Genomic DNA, 12,422 nt, shown 5'->3' with positions numbered 1-12,422 from the left:
TAAATCTGTTGAAGGTTCCCCTGCCTCGCGGGTGCAACTTCAGCCCTGTATACAGGCAAAAGTGTTGATAGCTTTTTTTTGTCACAGTTACAGTAATACACTGATTTATGTTTGCCTTTGTTTCTACCAGTAGATCATAAAAACAGTCGCCCGAAATAATGAATTGTTGGCAGTTTAGTGCAGGTTTTAATGTTGAAAATCCGGACGAGTGAATTTCTCAACAAGTGAAAAATATTGGGATTTCCACACCCCTGTCCTTAGTTAGAGAACAGTCTTGGGGCTCATTGCTGTCAAACTTACTAGCATGATTGTCAGTATTCAGTAAATGCCAACATTTGCTATGCAGTTAATGATGTCAAGGTCACAATTTTATAGAGTCATTCATTATGGGACATCGGAGAGAGAAAGCATTAAGTGGTTTATAAATAGCTCTTGTTTATCAGTTTATTTATTTTATGTTCCTATTTTAGGTTATGATCAAGCATCTGAGGGAGCAACAAGCGAGGCTGGAGGTGGAGGCAGAGGCTGCCTCGGTACTGAGGATCAAACAAACACGTCTTGAAGAATCACTGAAATCATTACATAAAGAACTGAAAGAGGCCAAAAAATCTCATACTCCTGTTTGTATTTCTTTATGGTTTACTTAAGCTCACTTACATTTCCAAAACTTTTTATCAGAGTCGATCCTACATTGTTAGAAAATTATTAATGTGAAACACATATTACTGTAGGTTAGATGATATTTACAACTGTTCCATTTTTGCAAATATTCTTAAATAGAATAACGCATGAATTACGAACAGAAGCATATGAAGTATTTATAGGTTATTAGCTTTGTATCGGGAAATATGCACAAGTTCTTCAGCGGAAATATTGTGCGACTAGGAGCGCAATATTCTTCCGCTGAAGAACGAGTGCATATTTCCTGATGCAAAGATAATAATCTTTTTATTACAAACGCATCTGCACGTCTAAATATTATGTAAATATCATAAATATGTTCAATAGTCTGAATAGGACTGACAAAACTGAACTAAAAAGAAAAAATAGTGCAACAACACATACTGAGTTACATCACGCACCCGATATGAAATTCAGGCGTCGGTGCATGGAAAAATATTGACCTATCCGGTACCAGTGTAAGTTAACGGGGAATAGAAACGAGTATGTTATAAAAACTAGTATGAAGCTTGATACTTGAACAAATGAAAGTGATGTTAAATTAGCCCAATCTGCAGTATGTTATTAGCACTGGGTTGGTCGAGCATTCTTGTAACTAAATTGATCAAATTTCTGTCTTCACTTGAAACAGTCCTTGAATCGATATAATGTTATGAGTAGTCTCTAGAAAAATAGTGTTAAACCCAAAACAAAACAAAAGTTTCTGTAGAACACAGGGTCTGTTGTTCTCAAACTTCATAGGATAGGGGCCTCTGTGGCCGAGCGGTTAATATTGACTTCAAATCACTTGCCCCTCATCGATGTTGGTTCAAGCCTCACTCATTGAATTCATCACGTGTGGAAAACATCCAGCTGGCTTACGGAAGGTCGGTGGTTCTACCCATGTGCCCGCTCGTGATGAAATAATGCATGGAGGGGCACCTGGGGTCTTCCTCCACCATCAATGCTGGAAAGTCGCCATATGACCTATAAACAAAACAAACAAGTCATAGGATAATTGTATATGGTCAGTAGATGACCACTATTGTTTTAGCAGGCAGTAGGTTAAATTTCAAAACAACCACTTTTATTCATCTTGTGGTTACAGACACATGTATCTCTAACAGGTTAACATGGGAACATGTCCATTTAACAAAAACTTTGTGTTGTCTATAATTGTTTTCATTTAGTAGTGTTATACGTAATTTTGTATTTTTCAGGAAATGCGTCATTTTGAAGAGTTGCAGGAAAAGATAACTCATATAGAAACAAAACATGCTCAGCGTGAGCAAGAACTTCAACAAATCATTAAAAACTCTAAACTTAGTGCTTCTGTGGAGATAGAAAAAGAAACAGACAAATGGCGTAAACTTGTTGAAACAAAAAATAATGAGATTCAGAGATTCCGCATGGAATTGGACTCAATATTAGAAGTGATAAGGGTGTTACAGAAACAAGGGGTTATTATTCCAGTATCGTCTACTGCCGTCTCCTAGCCAACATACAGCTATATATAGAAGTAACTGTGATATTAATTTATTAATGTACAACCAGGATTAGAGTGAATTGTGTCTCCCACATGAAGTAGGAGAGACCTATTGTTTAAGTACTGTCTGTCTGTCTGTCTGACTGTCACAAAATTTGTTCGCACAACTCCTCTGACACCACCGGTAAATTTACACCAAAATTCACAATCATTGCCTAGCCTAGTTGTGTCAGCATGCTCCGGTTTGATTATTTTTAGTGGAGTTATGTCCCTTGATTTGTCAAATTTTATGATCTTTTGGACACATCGCATATTATTGGGCATATTTCCACCAAGCCTTACAGGAGTGATCAGTACCAAGACTCTGTCCAAATTATTTGCATGTTCTGGTGTAACAATAAATATTCGTCACTCTGGAAATTTTTCCCCCCACCCCCAACACAAGATATATTGCAGATATGTAAACATATAGGTTGGTGTGCTGTAGATATGTAAAGATGTAGGTAAATCTTCTGTAGATATGTAACAATGTAGGTAGGGCTGCTGTAGATATGTAAACATGTGGGTTAATTGCAGTAGATATGTAAACATGTGGGTAAGTCTGTTTTAGATACGTAAACATGTAGTTAGAGCTGCTATAGACATGTAAACATGTGGGCAAGTGTGCTGTGTACATGTAACATATACATGTAAGTTGATCTGCTGTAGATATGTAAAAATGTGCTACTAAGTAAATCTGCTGTAGATATGTATGTAATATTATAATTTATTATTTATGCACATACGTGGGAAGATATATTGATTTTTAGCTGGACTATTCAAAGAATAGTCTAGCTATTCTACTCACCCTGGCGTCGGCGTCACACCTTGGTTAAGTTTTTGCATGCAAGTACATACAGCCATCAATTAAAGGCATATAGCTTTGAAACTTATTTTTTCTTTTTCTAGGTCAATTACCAACCTCTCTGGGTCAAGTCCCATAACTCTGACATGTATTTTGAGCAAATTATGCCCCCTTTTGGACTTAGAAAATTTTGGTTAAAGTTTTACATGCAAGTTACTATCTCCAAAACTAATGCAGATATTGATTTGAAACTTCACATGTGTCTTCGGCGTTATAAAACTAGTTGATAGCAGCAAGTCCCATAACTCTGACTTTCATTTTGGCCAAATTATGCCCCCTTTTGGACTTAGAAAATTCTGGTTAAAGTTTTGCGTGCAAGTTCATACAGCTATTTCTAAAAGGCATATAGATTTGAAACTTATTTTTTCTTTTTCTAGATCAATTATCAACCTCACTGGGTCAAGTCCCATAACTCTGACATGTATTTTGAGCAAATTATGCCCCCTTTTAGACTTAGAAAATTTTGGTTAAAGTTTTACATGCAAGTTACTATCTCTAAAACTAATGCAGGTATTGATTTGAAACTTCACATGTGTCTTCGGGGTTATAAATCAAGTTGATAGCAGCAAGTCCTATAACTCTGACCTTCATTTTGGCCAAATTATGCTCCCTTTTGGACTTAGAAAATTCTGGTTAAAGTTTTGCGTGCAAGTACATACAGCTATTTCTAAAAGGCATATATATTTGAAACTTATTTTTTCTTTTTCTAGATCAATTACCAACCTCTCTGGGTCAAGACCCATAACTCTGACATGTTTTTTGAGCAAATTATGCACTTTTTAGACTTAGAAAATTTTGGTTAAAGTTTTACATGCAAGTTATTATCTCCAAAACTAATGCAGATATTGATTTGAAACTTCACATGTGTCTTCGGGGTTATAAAACTAGTCAATAGCAGCAAGTCCCATAACTCTGACCTTCATTTTGGCCAAATTATGTTCCCTTTTGGACTTAGCAAATTCTGGTTAAAGTTTTGCGTGCAAGTACATACAGCTATTACTAAAAGGCATATAGATTTGAAACTTATTGTTTCTTTTTCTAGATCAATTACCAACCTCACTGGATCAAGTCCCATAACTCTGGCATGTATTTTGGGCAAATTATGCCCCCTTTTGGACTTTGAAAATTCTGGTTAAAGTTTTACATGCAAGTTTCTATCTCCAAAACTAATGCAGATATTGAATTGAAACTTCACATGTGCCTTCGGGGTTATAAAACTAGTTGATAGCAGCAAGTCCCATAACTGGTATGCATTTTGGTCAAATAATTTCCCCTTTTGAACTTAAAACTCTTTTGATATTTAACCTTTTTGGGTAATATTTTCCTGCTTCTGGGACAATATTTCGAATAGTCGAGCTTGGCTATCTTACGGACAGCTCTTGTTTGTCTGTCTGTCATCTTACTGTCCATCTTACTCAAAAGTTTGCACCAATTACACTGCTGAAACTACTGATTGGATTTCAGCCAAACTTTTAACCCTTTATCATGCTGGACAGGATAGAGTCTGCCTTTGCGACCAGTGTAGATCGTGATCAGCCTGCACATCTGTATGGTCTGATCGTGATCTGCACTGTTCGCCATTCAGTCAGTATATTTTACTTAAGCACCCCTTTTAACAGTTAATGGTACTGTCCAAATATGAAAAATGGATAAGTTCATTATAGAAATTTATTATTAGATTTAGTTGGTTAATCTTATCCAGATAAGTAGTTGTGAAACAGTATATAAACATAAGAATAAGAAAAAAAAGATGTGGGAAAATCTATAAGATGAAAGAAGCATATTTTGTATAAGTAATCTAGTTTAGATTTTAATTGAATTTTTGAGATAAGGCTAAATCTGCCTATGTGTCAGCATTTCCCTGTTGAAGGGAAAACACAAAAAAAATGGTCAAAGTCAAGGTGACAGCCTTCTTTGTACCTTAGTATGTAAGTTTCTGTGCATTATGTGGGACAAGTATAAGGTGAAATCATTTAAAATGGACAGCATAAAGTTTTGTGGTTTCATCTAAAAATGCAGTTTTATTAAGTCTTAACTTCTTGCTTTTTGATAAAATGAAAGAAAATTTTATGTATTCGTTTGGATTTAATATTTAGATTGACCAAACCACGAAATCCACAAAAATTAGTCCCACATGAATATAAATTATTTCACAGTGTAGGTGTTTTACAAATAGCTTTTGCTCAAATTTTGTTGAGTAGTTATGGTTGTGTACAATTTTTTTCTAAAATTTTGGTCATACATGTATCATCTTTCTACTTTCCAGAAGAAAAATCTTGTATTACAAAATGTTTTTGTGATAAGGCAGGATTTACCATATCAATTCACTTTGATGGTTAAATGAAGTGGCATGGGGAGACATTTGCTTGTAGTAAAAGCAATCTCTAGTTATTATTAGATTTATCCAGTGTCACAAGAAAATATTATATATGATGAATATAGAAATTATAAGTACATCTGTTGTTTTTTTCTTGTCAAGTGATCGTTTTAGCTCGATCCATATTTTGAAAAAAAATTCAAACAACACCAAATCACAGAAGGAAAGGGTAGTTTTACATAGAAATTGAAACGTGTATAAAACTCTTGTATTACTCTACAAAATGATTGTCAGTTTACTGATATATGCATTGAATTCCCGAAAAAGACCTTTAAAAACACCATTTTCAGAGAACTGTAACAGACCTTTTTGATGCATTTGCAATAATGTCCCAGCGCTGAAATTCATATAATGGGGAAAAAAATATATAACGCCTCAGTCATCGTATGAGCTGTCTGGTTGCGGCAAGGTACCGCTTGAGCAAACCTGGTGAAGTGGTCCACAATAACAAGGATATACTCTACTCCAGCTTACTGGGCTCAAATTTAAAAACAAATTTATACAAACAAGCTCACTGGGTCTAGAGGTTAAAAATAGAATTATTTCCGCAAAAGGTTTGGGAGGAGTTTTATGTCTGATGCTTGGACCACAATTTTCAATAAAAAGGTTTGCATCCTGTTCTAAACCTGGCCAATAAAAAGGCTCTCTGGCTAACCAAAGGGTTTTTTTCTTTGCCTTAGTGGTCGGCATCATCATGTTTACCTTTAAATGCAAGGTTCCTGTGACATGTTTGTAAAACTAACTGACAAACTGATTGGTATGGTGTTCTGTTAGGGCCAGCATCTGCTCCCTAGAAATGCGAAGCGCTAAGGTGTGATTGCGAAGCAAGACAGTACGATGGCGAAGTGCAACAGTACGATGGTGATAACACAACAGAGCAATGGTGAAGCATGACAGTACAATCGTAGTGTCACCATCGTACTGCCGCACTTCGCCATTGTAGTGTTACCATCATTCTGTCGTACTTCACCATCATACTGTTGTACTTCACCATCGTAGTGTCACCATCGTACTGTTGCGCTTCAACATTGTATTGTCGTGCTTCAACTTCGTAGTGCCACGTACCATCGTACTGTCTCGCTTCACCATTGCCGCTTTGCCATCGTACTGTCGTGCTTCAACATCATAGTGTCACCATTGTACTGTTGCACTTCGTAATCGTACTTTCCTGCTTTGCTATCATACCTTCGCACTTTGCCAATGTACTGTCAGGCTTTACCATCGTACCTTAAACAGTACGATGGTGAAGCATGACAGTATGATGGTGGCACTACGATGGAGAAGCTAAAAAGTTGATATTACAACTTCAATGCATATAGTTGTACTAAGTTTTAACATTAAATATAAACAGTATATTGCACTTCAACTGACTAATAAACGCCTTTGAAGTCATTTATTACATATAAACAGTAAATTACACTTCAGTTGACTAACAAACGCCTTTGCAGTCATTTATTACATATAAACAGTAAATTACACTTCAGTTGACTAATAAACGCTAATAAACGCTTTTGCCGTCATTTATTACGTATAAAAAGTAAATTACACTTCAGCTGACTAATAAACGCTTTTGCTGTCATTTATTACGTATAAAAAGTAAATTACACTTCAGTTGACTAATAAACGCTTTTGCTGTCATTTATTACATATAAACAGTAAATTACACTTCAGTTGACTAATAAACGCTTTTGCTGTCATTTATTACGTATAAAAAGTAAATTACACTTCAGTTGACTAGTAAACGCTAATAAACGCTTTTGCTGTCATTTATTACGTATAAACAGTAAATTACACTTCAGTTGACTAATAAACGCTTTTGCTGTCATTTATTACGTATAAAAAGTAAATTACACTTCAGTTGACTAATAAACGCTTTTGCTGTCATTTATTACACATAAACAGTAAATTACACTTCAGTTGACTAATAAACGCCTTTGCTGTCATTTATTACGTATAAAACGTAAATTATACTTCAGTTGACTAATAAACGCTTTTGCTGTCATTTATTACGTAAAAAAAGTAAATTACACTTCAGTTGACTAATAAATGCTTTTGCTGTCATTTATTACATATAAACAGTTAATTACACTTCAGTTGACTAATAAACGCTAATAAACGCCTTTGCTGTCATTTATTACGTATAAAACGTAAATTACACTTCAGTTGATTAATAAACGCTTTTGCTGTCATTTATTACGTATAAAAAGTAAATTACACTTCAGTTGACTAATAAACGCTTTTGCTGTCATTTATTACGTATAAACAGTAAATTACACTTCAGTTGACTAATAAACGCTAATAAATGCTTTTGCTGTCATTTATTACGTATAAAAAGTAAATTACACTTCAGTTGACTAATAAACGCTTTTGCTGTCATTTATTACGTATAAACAGTAAATTACCCTTCAGTTGATTAATAAACGCTTTTGCTGTCATTTATTACGTATAAACAGTAAATTACACTTCAGTTGACTAATAAACGCTTTTGCTGTCATTTATTACGTATAAACAGTAAATTACACTTCAGTTGACTAATAAACGCTTTTGCTGTCATTTATTACGTATAAACAGTAAATTACACTTCAGTTGACTAATAAACGCTTTTGCTGTCATTTATTACGTATAAAAAGTAAATTACACTTCAGCTGACTAATAAACGATTTTGTTGTCATTTATTACATATAAACAGTAAATTACACTTCAGTTGACTAATAAACGCTAATAAACGCTTTTGCTGTCATTTATTACGTATAAAACGTAAATTACACTTCAGTTGATTGATAAACGCTTTTGCTGTCATTTATTACGTATAAAAAGTAAATTACACTTCAGTTGACTAATAAACGCTAATAAACGCTTTTGCTGTCATTTATTACGTATAAACAGTAAATTACACTTCAGTTGACTAATAAACGCTTTTGCTGTCATTTATTACGTATAAACAGTAAATTACACTTCAGTTGACTAATAAACGCTAATAAACGCTTTTGCTGTCATTTATTACGTATAAAAAGTAAATTACACTTCAGTTGACTAATAAACGCTTTTGCTGTCATTTATTACGTATAAAAAGTAAATTACACTTCAGTTGACTAATAAACGCTTTTGCTGTCATTTATTACGTATAAAAAGCAAATTACACTTCAGTTGACTAATAAACGCTTTTGCTGTAATTTATTACGTATAAAAAGTAAATTACACTTCAGTTGACTGATAAACGCTTTTGCCGTCATTTATAACGTATAAAAAGTAAATTACACTTCAGTTGACTAATAAACGCTTTTGCTGTCATTTATTACATATAAACAGTAAATTACACTTCAGTTGACTAATAAACGCTAATAAACGCTTTTGCTGTCATTTATTACGTATAAAAAGTAAATTACACTTCAGTTGACTAATAAACGCTTTTGCTGTCATTTATTACGTATAAAAAGTAAATTACACTTCAGTTGACTAATAAACGCTTTTGCTGTCATTTATTACGTATAAAAAGTAAATTACACTTCAGTTGACTAATAAACGCTTTTGCTGTCATTTATTACGTATAAAAAGCAAATTACACTTCAGTTGACTAATAAACGCTTTTGCTGTCATTTATTACGTATAAAAAGCAAATTACACTTCAGTTGACTAATAAACGCTTTTGCCGTCATTTATTACGTATAAAAAGTAAATTACACTTCAGTTGACTAATAAACGCTTTTGCCGTCATTTATTACATATAAACAGTAAATTACACTTCAGTTGACTAATAAACGCTAATAAACGCTTTTGCTGTCATTTATTACGTATAAAAAGTAAATTACACTTCAGTTGACTAATAAACGCTTTTGCTGTCATTTATTACGTATAAAAAGTAAATTACACTTCAGTTGACTAATAAACGCTTTTGCTGTCATTTATTACGTATAAACAGTAAATTACACTTCAGTTGACTAATAAACGCTTTTGCTGTCATTTATTACTTATAAAAAGTAAATTACACTTCAGTTGACTAATAAACGCTAATAAACGCTTTTGCTGTCATTAATTACGTATTAACAGTAAATTTCACTTCAGTTGACTAATAAACGCTTTTACTGTCATTTATTACGTATAAAAAGTAAATTACACTTCAGTTGACTAATAAACGCTTTTGCTGTCATTTATTACGTATAAACAGTAAATTACACTTCAGTTGACTAATAAACGCTAATAAACGCTTTTGCCGTCATTTATTACTTATAAAAATAAATTACACTTCAGTTGATTAATAAACGCTTTTGCTGTCATTTATTACGTATAAACAGTAAATTACACTTCAGTTGATTAATAAACGCTTTTGCTGTCATTTATTACGTATAAACAGTAAATTATACTTCAGTTGACTAATAAACGCTTTTGCTGTCATTTATTACGTATAAACAGTAAATTACACTTCAGTTGACTAATAAACGCTTTTGCTGTCATTTATTACTTATAAAAAGTAAACTACACTTCAGTTGACTAATAAACGCTTTTGCTGTCATTTAGTACGTATAAACAGTAAATTACACTTCAGTTGACTAATAAACGCTAATAAACGCTTTTGCTGTCATTTATTACGTATAAAAAGTAAATTACACTTCAGTTGACTAATAAACGCTTTTGCTGTCATTTATTACGTATAAACAGTAAATTACACTTCAGTTGACTAATAAACGCTAATAAACGCTTTTGCTGTCATTTATTACGTATAAAAAGTAAATTACACTTCAGTTGATTAATAAACGCTTTTGCCGTCATTTGTTACGTATAAAAAGTAAATTACACTTCAGTTGACTAATAAACGCTTTTGCTGTCATTTATTACGTGTTGTTGAAATTTTTTTTTGTCGTTAGATGTTCATAATTCCATGTGTTAAAAGTCCAAGTTTTGTACTTCTTATCTTACAGAATAAGTATTATTTGTTCAGTTTCATCGCACAATGTTTTTTAGCTCACCTGTCACAAAGTGACAAGGTGAGCTTTTGTGATCGCGTGGCGTCCGTCGTCCGTCGTCCGTCCGTCCGTCCGTGCGTGCGTTCGTGCGTAAACTTTTGCTTGTGACCACTCTAGAGGTCACATTTTTCATGGGATCTTTATGAAAGTTAGTCAGAATGTTCATCTTGATGATATCTAGGTCAAGTTCGAAACTGGGTCACGTGCGGTCAAAAACTAGGTCAGTAGGTCTAAAAATAGAAAAACCTTGTGACCTCTCTAGAGGCCATATTTTTCATGAGATCTTCATGAAAATTGGTGAGAATGTTCACCTTGATGATATCTAGGACAAGTTCGAAACTAGGTCACGTGGGGTCAAAAACTAGGTCAGTAGGTCTAAAAATAGAAAAACCTTGTGACCTCTCTAGAAGCCATATTTCTCAATGGATCTTCATGAAAATTAGTCAGAATGTTCACCTTGATGATATCTAGGTCAGGTTTGAAACTGGGTCACGTGCGGTCAAAAACTAGGTCAGTAGGTCTAAAAATAGAAAAACCTTGTGACCTCTCTAGAGGCCATATTTCTCAATGGATCTTCATGAAAATTGGTGAGAATGTTCACCTTGATGATATCTAGGTTAGATTTGAAACTGGGTTACTTGCGGTCAAAAACTAGGTCAGTAGGTCGAAAAATAGAAAAACCTTGTGACGTCTCTAGAGGCCATGTTTCTCAATGGATCTTCATGAAAATTGATCAGAATGTTCCTCTTGATGATATCTAGGCCAAGTTCGAAACTGGGTCACGTGCGGTCAAAAACTAGGTCAGTAGGTCGAAAAATAGAAAAACCTTGTGACCTCTCTAGAGGCCATATTTTTCATGAGATCTTCATGAAAATTGGTGAGAATGTTCACCTTGATGATATCCAGGTCAGATTCAGAAGTGGGTCACGTGCCTTCAAAAACTAGGTCATTAGGTCAAATAATACAAAACCTTGTGACCTCTCTAGAGGTCATATTTTTCAATGGATCTTCATGAAAATTGGTCAGAATTTTTTATCTTCATGATATCTAGGTCACATGTGCTCAAAAGCTAGGTCACTATGTCAAATAATAGAAATAACGACGTCGTACTCAGTTCAACACTGGGTCATGTGGGGATAGGTGAGCGATTCAGGACCATCATGGTCCTCTTGTCTTGTTAATTTTCATGGTGAAACAGAAATAAATGTTTTTATGATTCTAGATACTCACTTCCAGAGTAAATTACAATTATACTGAAAGTAATGGCTACATATGAGCCGTGCCATGAGAAAACCAACATAATGGGTGTGCGACCAGCATGGATCCAGACCAGCCTGCGCATCCGCGCAGTCTGGTCAGGATCCATGCTGTTCGCTAACAGTTTCTCAAATTCCAATAGGCTTTAAAAGCGAACAGCAGGGATGCGCAGTCTGGTCTGGATCCATGCTGGTCGCACACCCTCTATGTTGGTTTTCTCATGGCACGGCTCATATAATTTTCCGCTCATTAATTTTGCATAATAATATGAAATTAAATGTCAAACACTATGATATACTATTTACTATAAATCCCAACAGGAGCGCAATAAAATGACAAATACGTAATATTATACTTATTATACATAAAATAGGATTTTCAGCAATTCGAATATATTTTAGCTAATTGTAGGTCTAAATTCAACAAAACATGGGTTATGAAGAACTTAGGAAGTTCTTATACATTTGCATAGTTGAAACAACAACAACCCGCAGTAAGAACAACAGTATATGTACCTATTTCCTATGGTCTTCAGCAGGTCAATCGGTCACAGTCTGTAACCGGCAGAAGTGTGTACACACGACTATTACAACAATTAAAAAACAACAACAAAAAAAAAAAAACAAAAAAAAAACAGGAATCCAAGAAAAAGTAGTATATTTTATGGATTCTCGAAAAATTTCAAGCTCGATTATTGAAAGAAAATATTGAGAGCTATTCTACTCGTCCAGTCGTCGGTGTCGACGTCGTCGTCGGCGTTACATCACGGTAAAAGTG

The 12,422-nt window shown here is 34.2% G+C and overlaps 1 protein-coding gene across 3 annotated transcripts in view; it reads left to right on the top strand.

Annotated features, from left to right (window-relative positions):
- LOC128556216 (centrosomal protein of 162 kDa-like) overlaps window positions 1–3,468 on the top strand; it is a 54,124-nt gene extending 50,656 nt beyond the window's left edge. For 2 of the 3 annotated variants that reach the window (XM_053540504.1, XM_053540503.1), the window contains 2 exons: window positions 471–620; window positions 1,881–3,468. In XM_053540504.1, coding sequence (XP_053396479.1) covers window positions 471–620; window positions 1,881–2,156 — 426 coding nt within the window. In that variant the 3' untranslated portion in view covers window positions 2,157–3,468. The remainder of the gene's footprint in view (window positions 1–470; window positions 621–1,880) is intronic. The other variant, XM_053540505.1, reaches the window with a different exon arrangement.
- Window positions 3,469–12,422: the final 8,954 nt, after the last annotated feature.

Source organism: Mercenaria mercenaria, chromosome 4 (genome assembly GCF_021730395.1).
Source record: "Mercenaria mercenaria strain notata chromosome 4, MADL_Memer_1, whole genome shotgun sequence".
In the NCBI taxonomy this organism is placed as follows: domain Eukaryota; kingdom Metazoa; phylum Mollusca; class Bivalvia; order Venerida; family Veneridae; genus Mercenaria; species Mercenaria mercenaria.
This window is presented reverse-complemented; position numbering and strand designations above follow the sequence as displayed.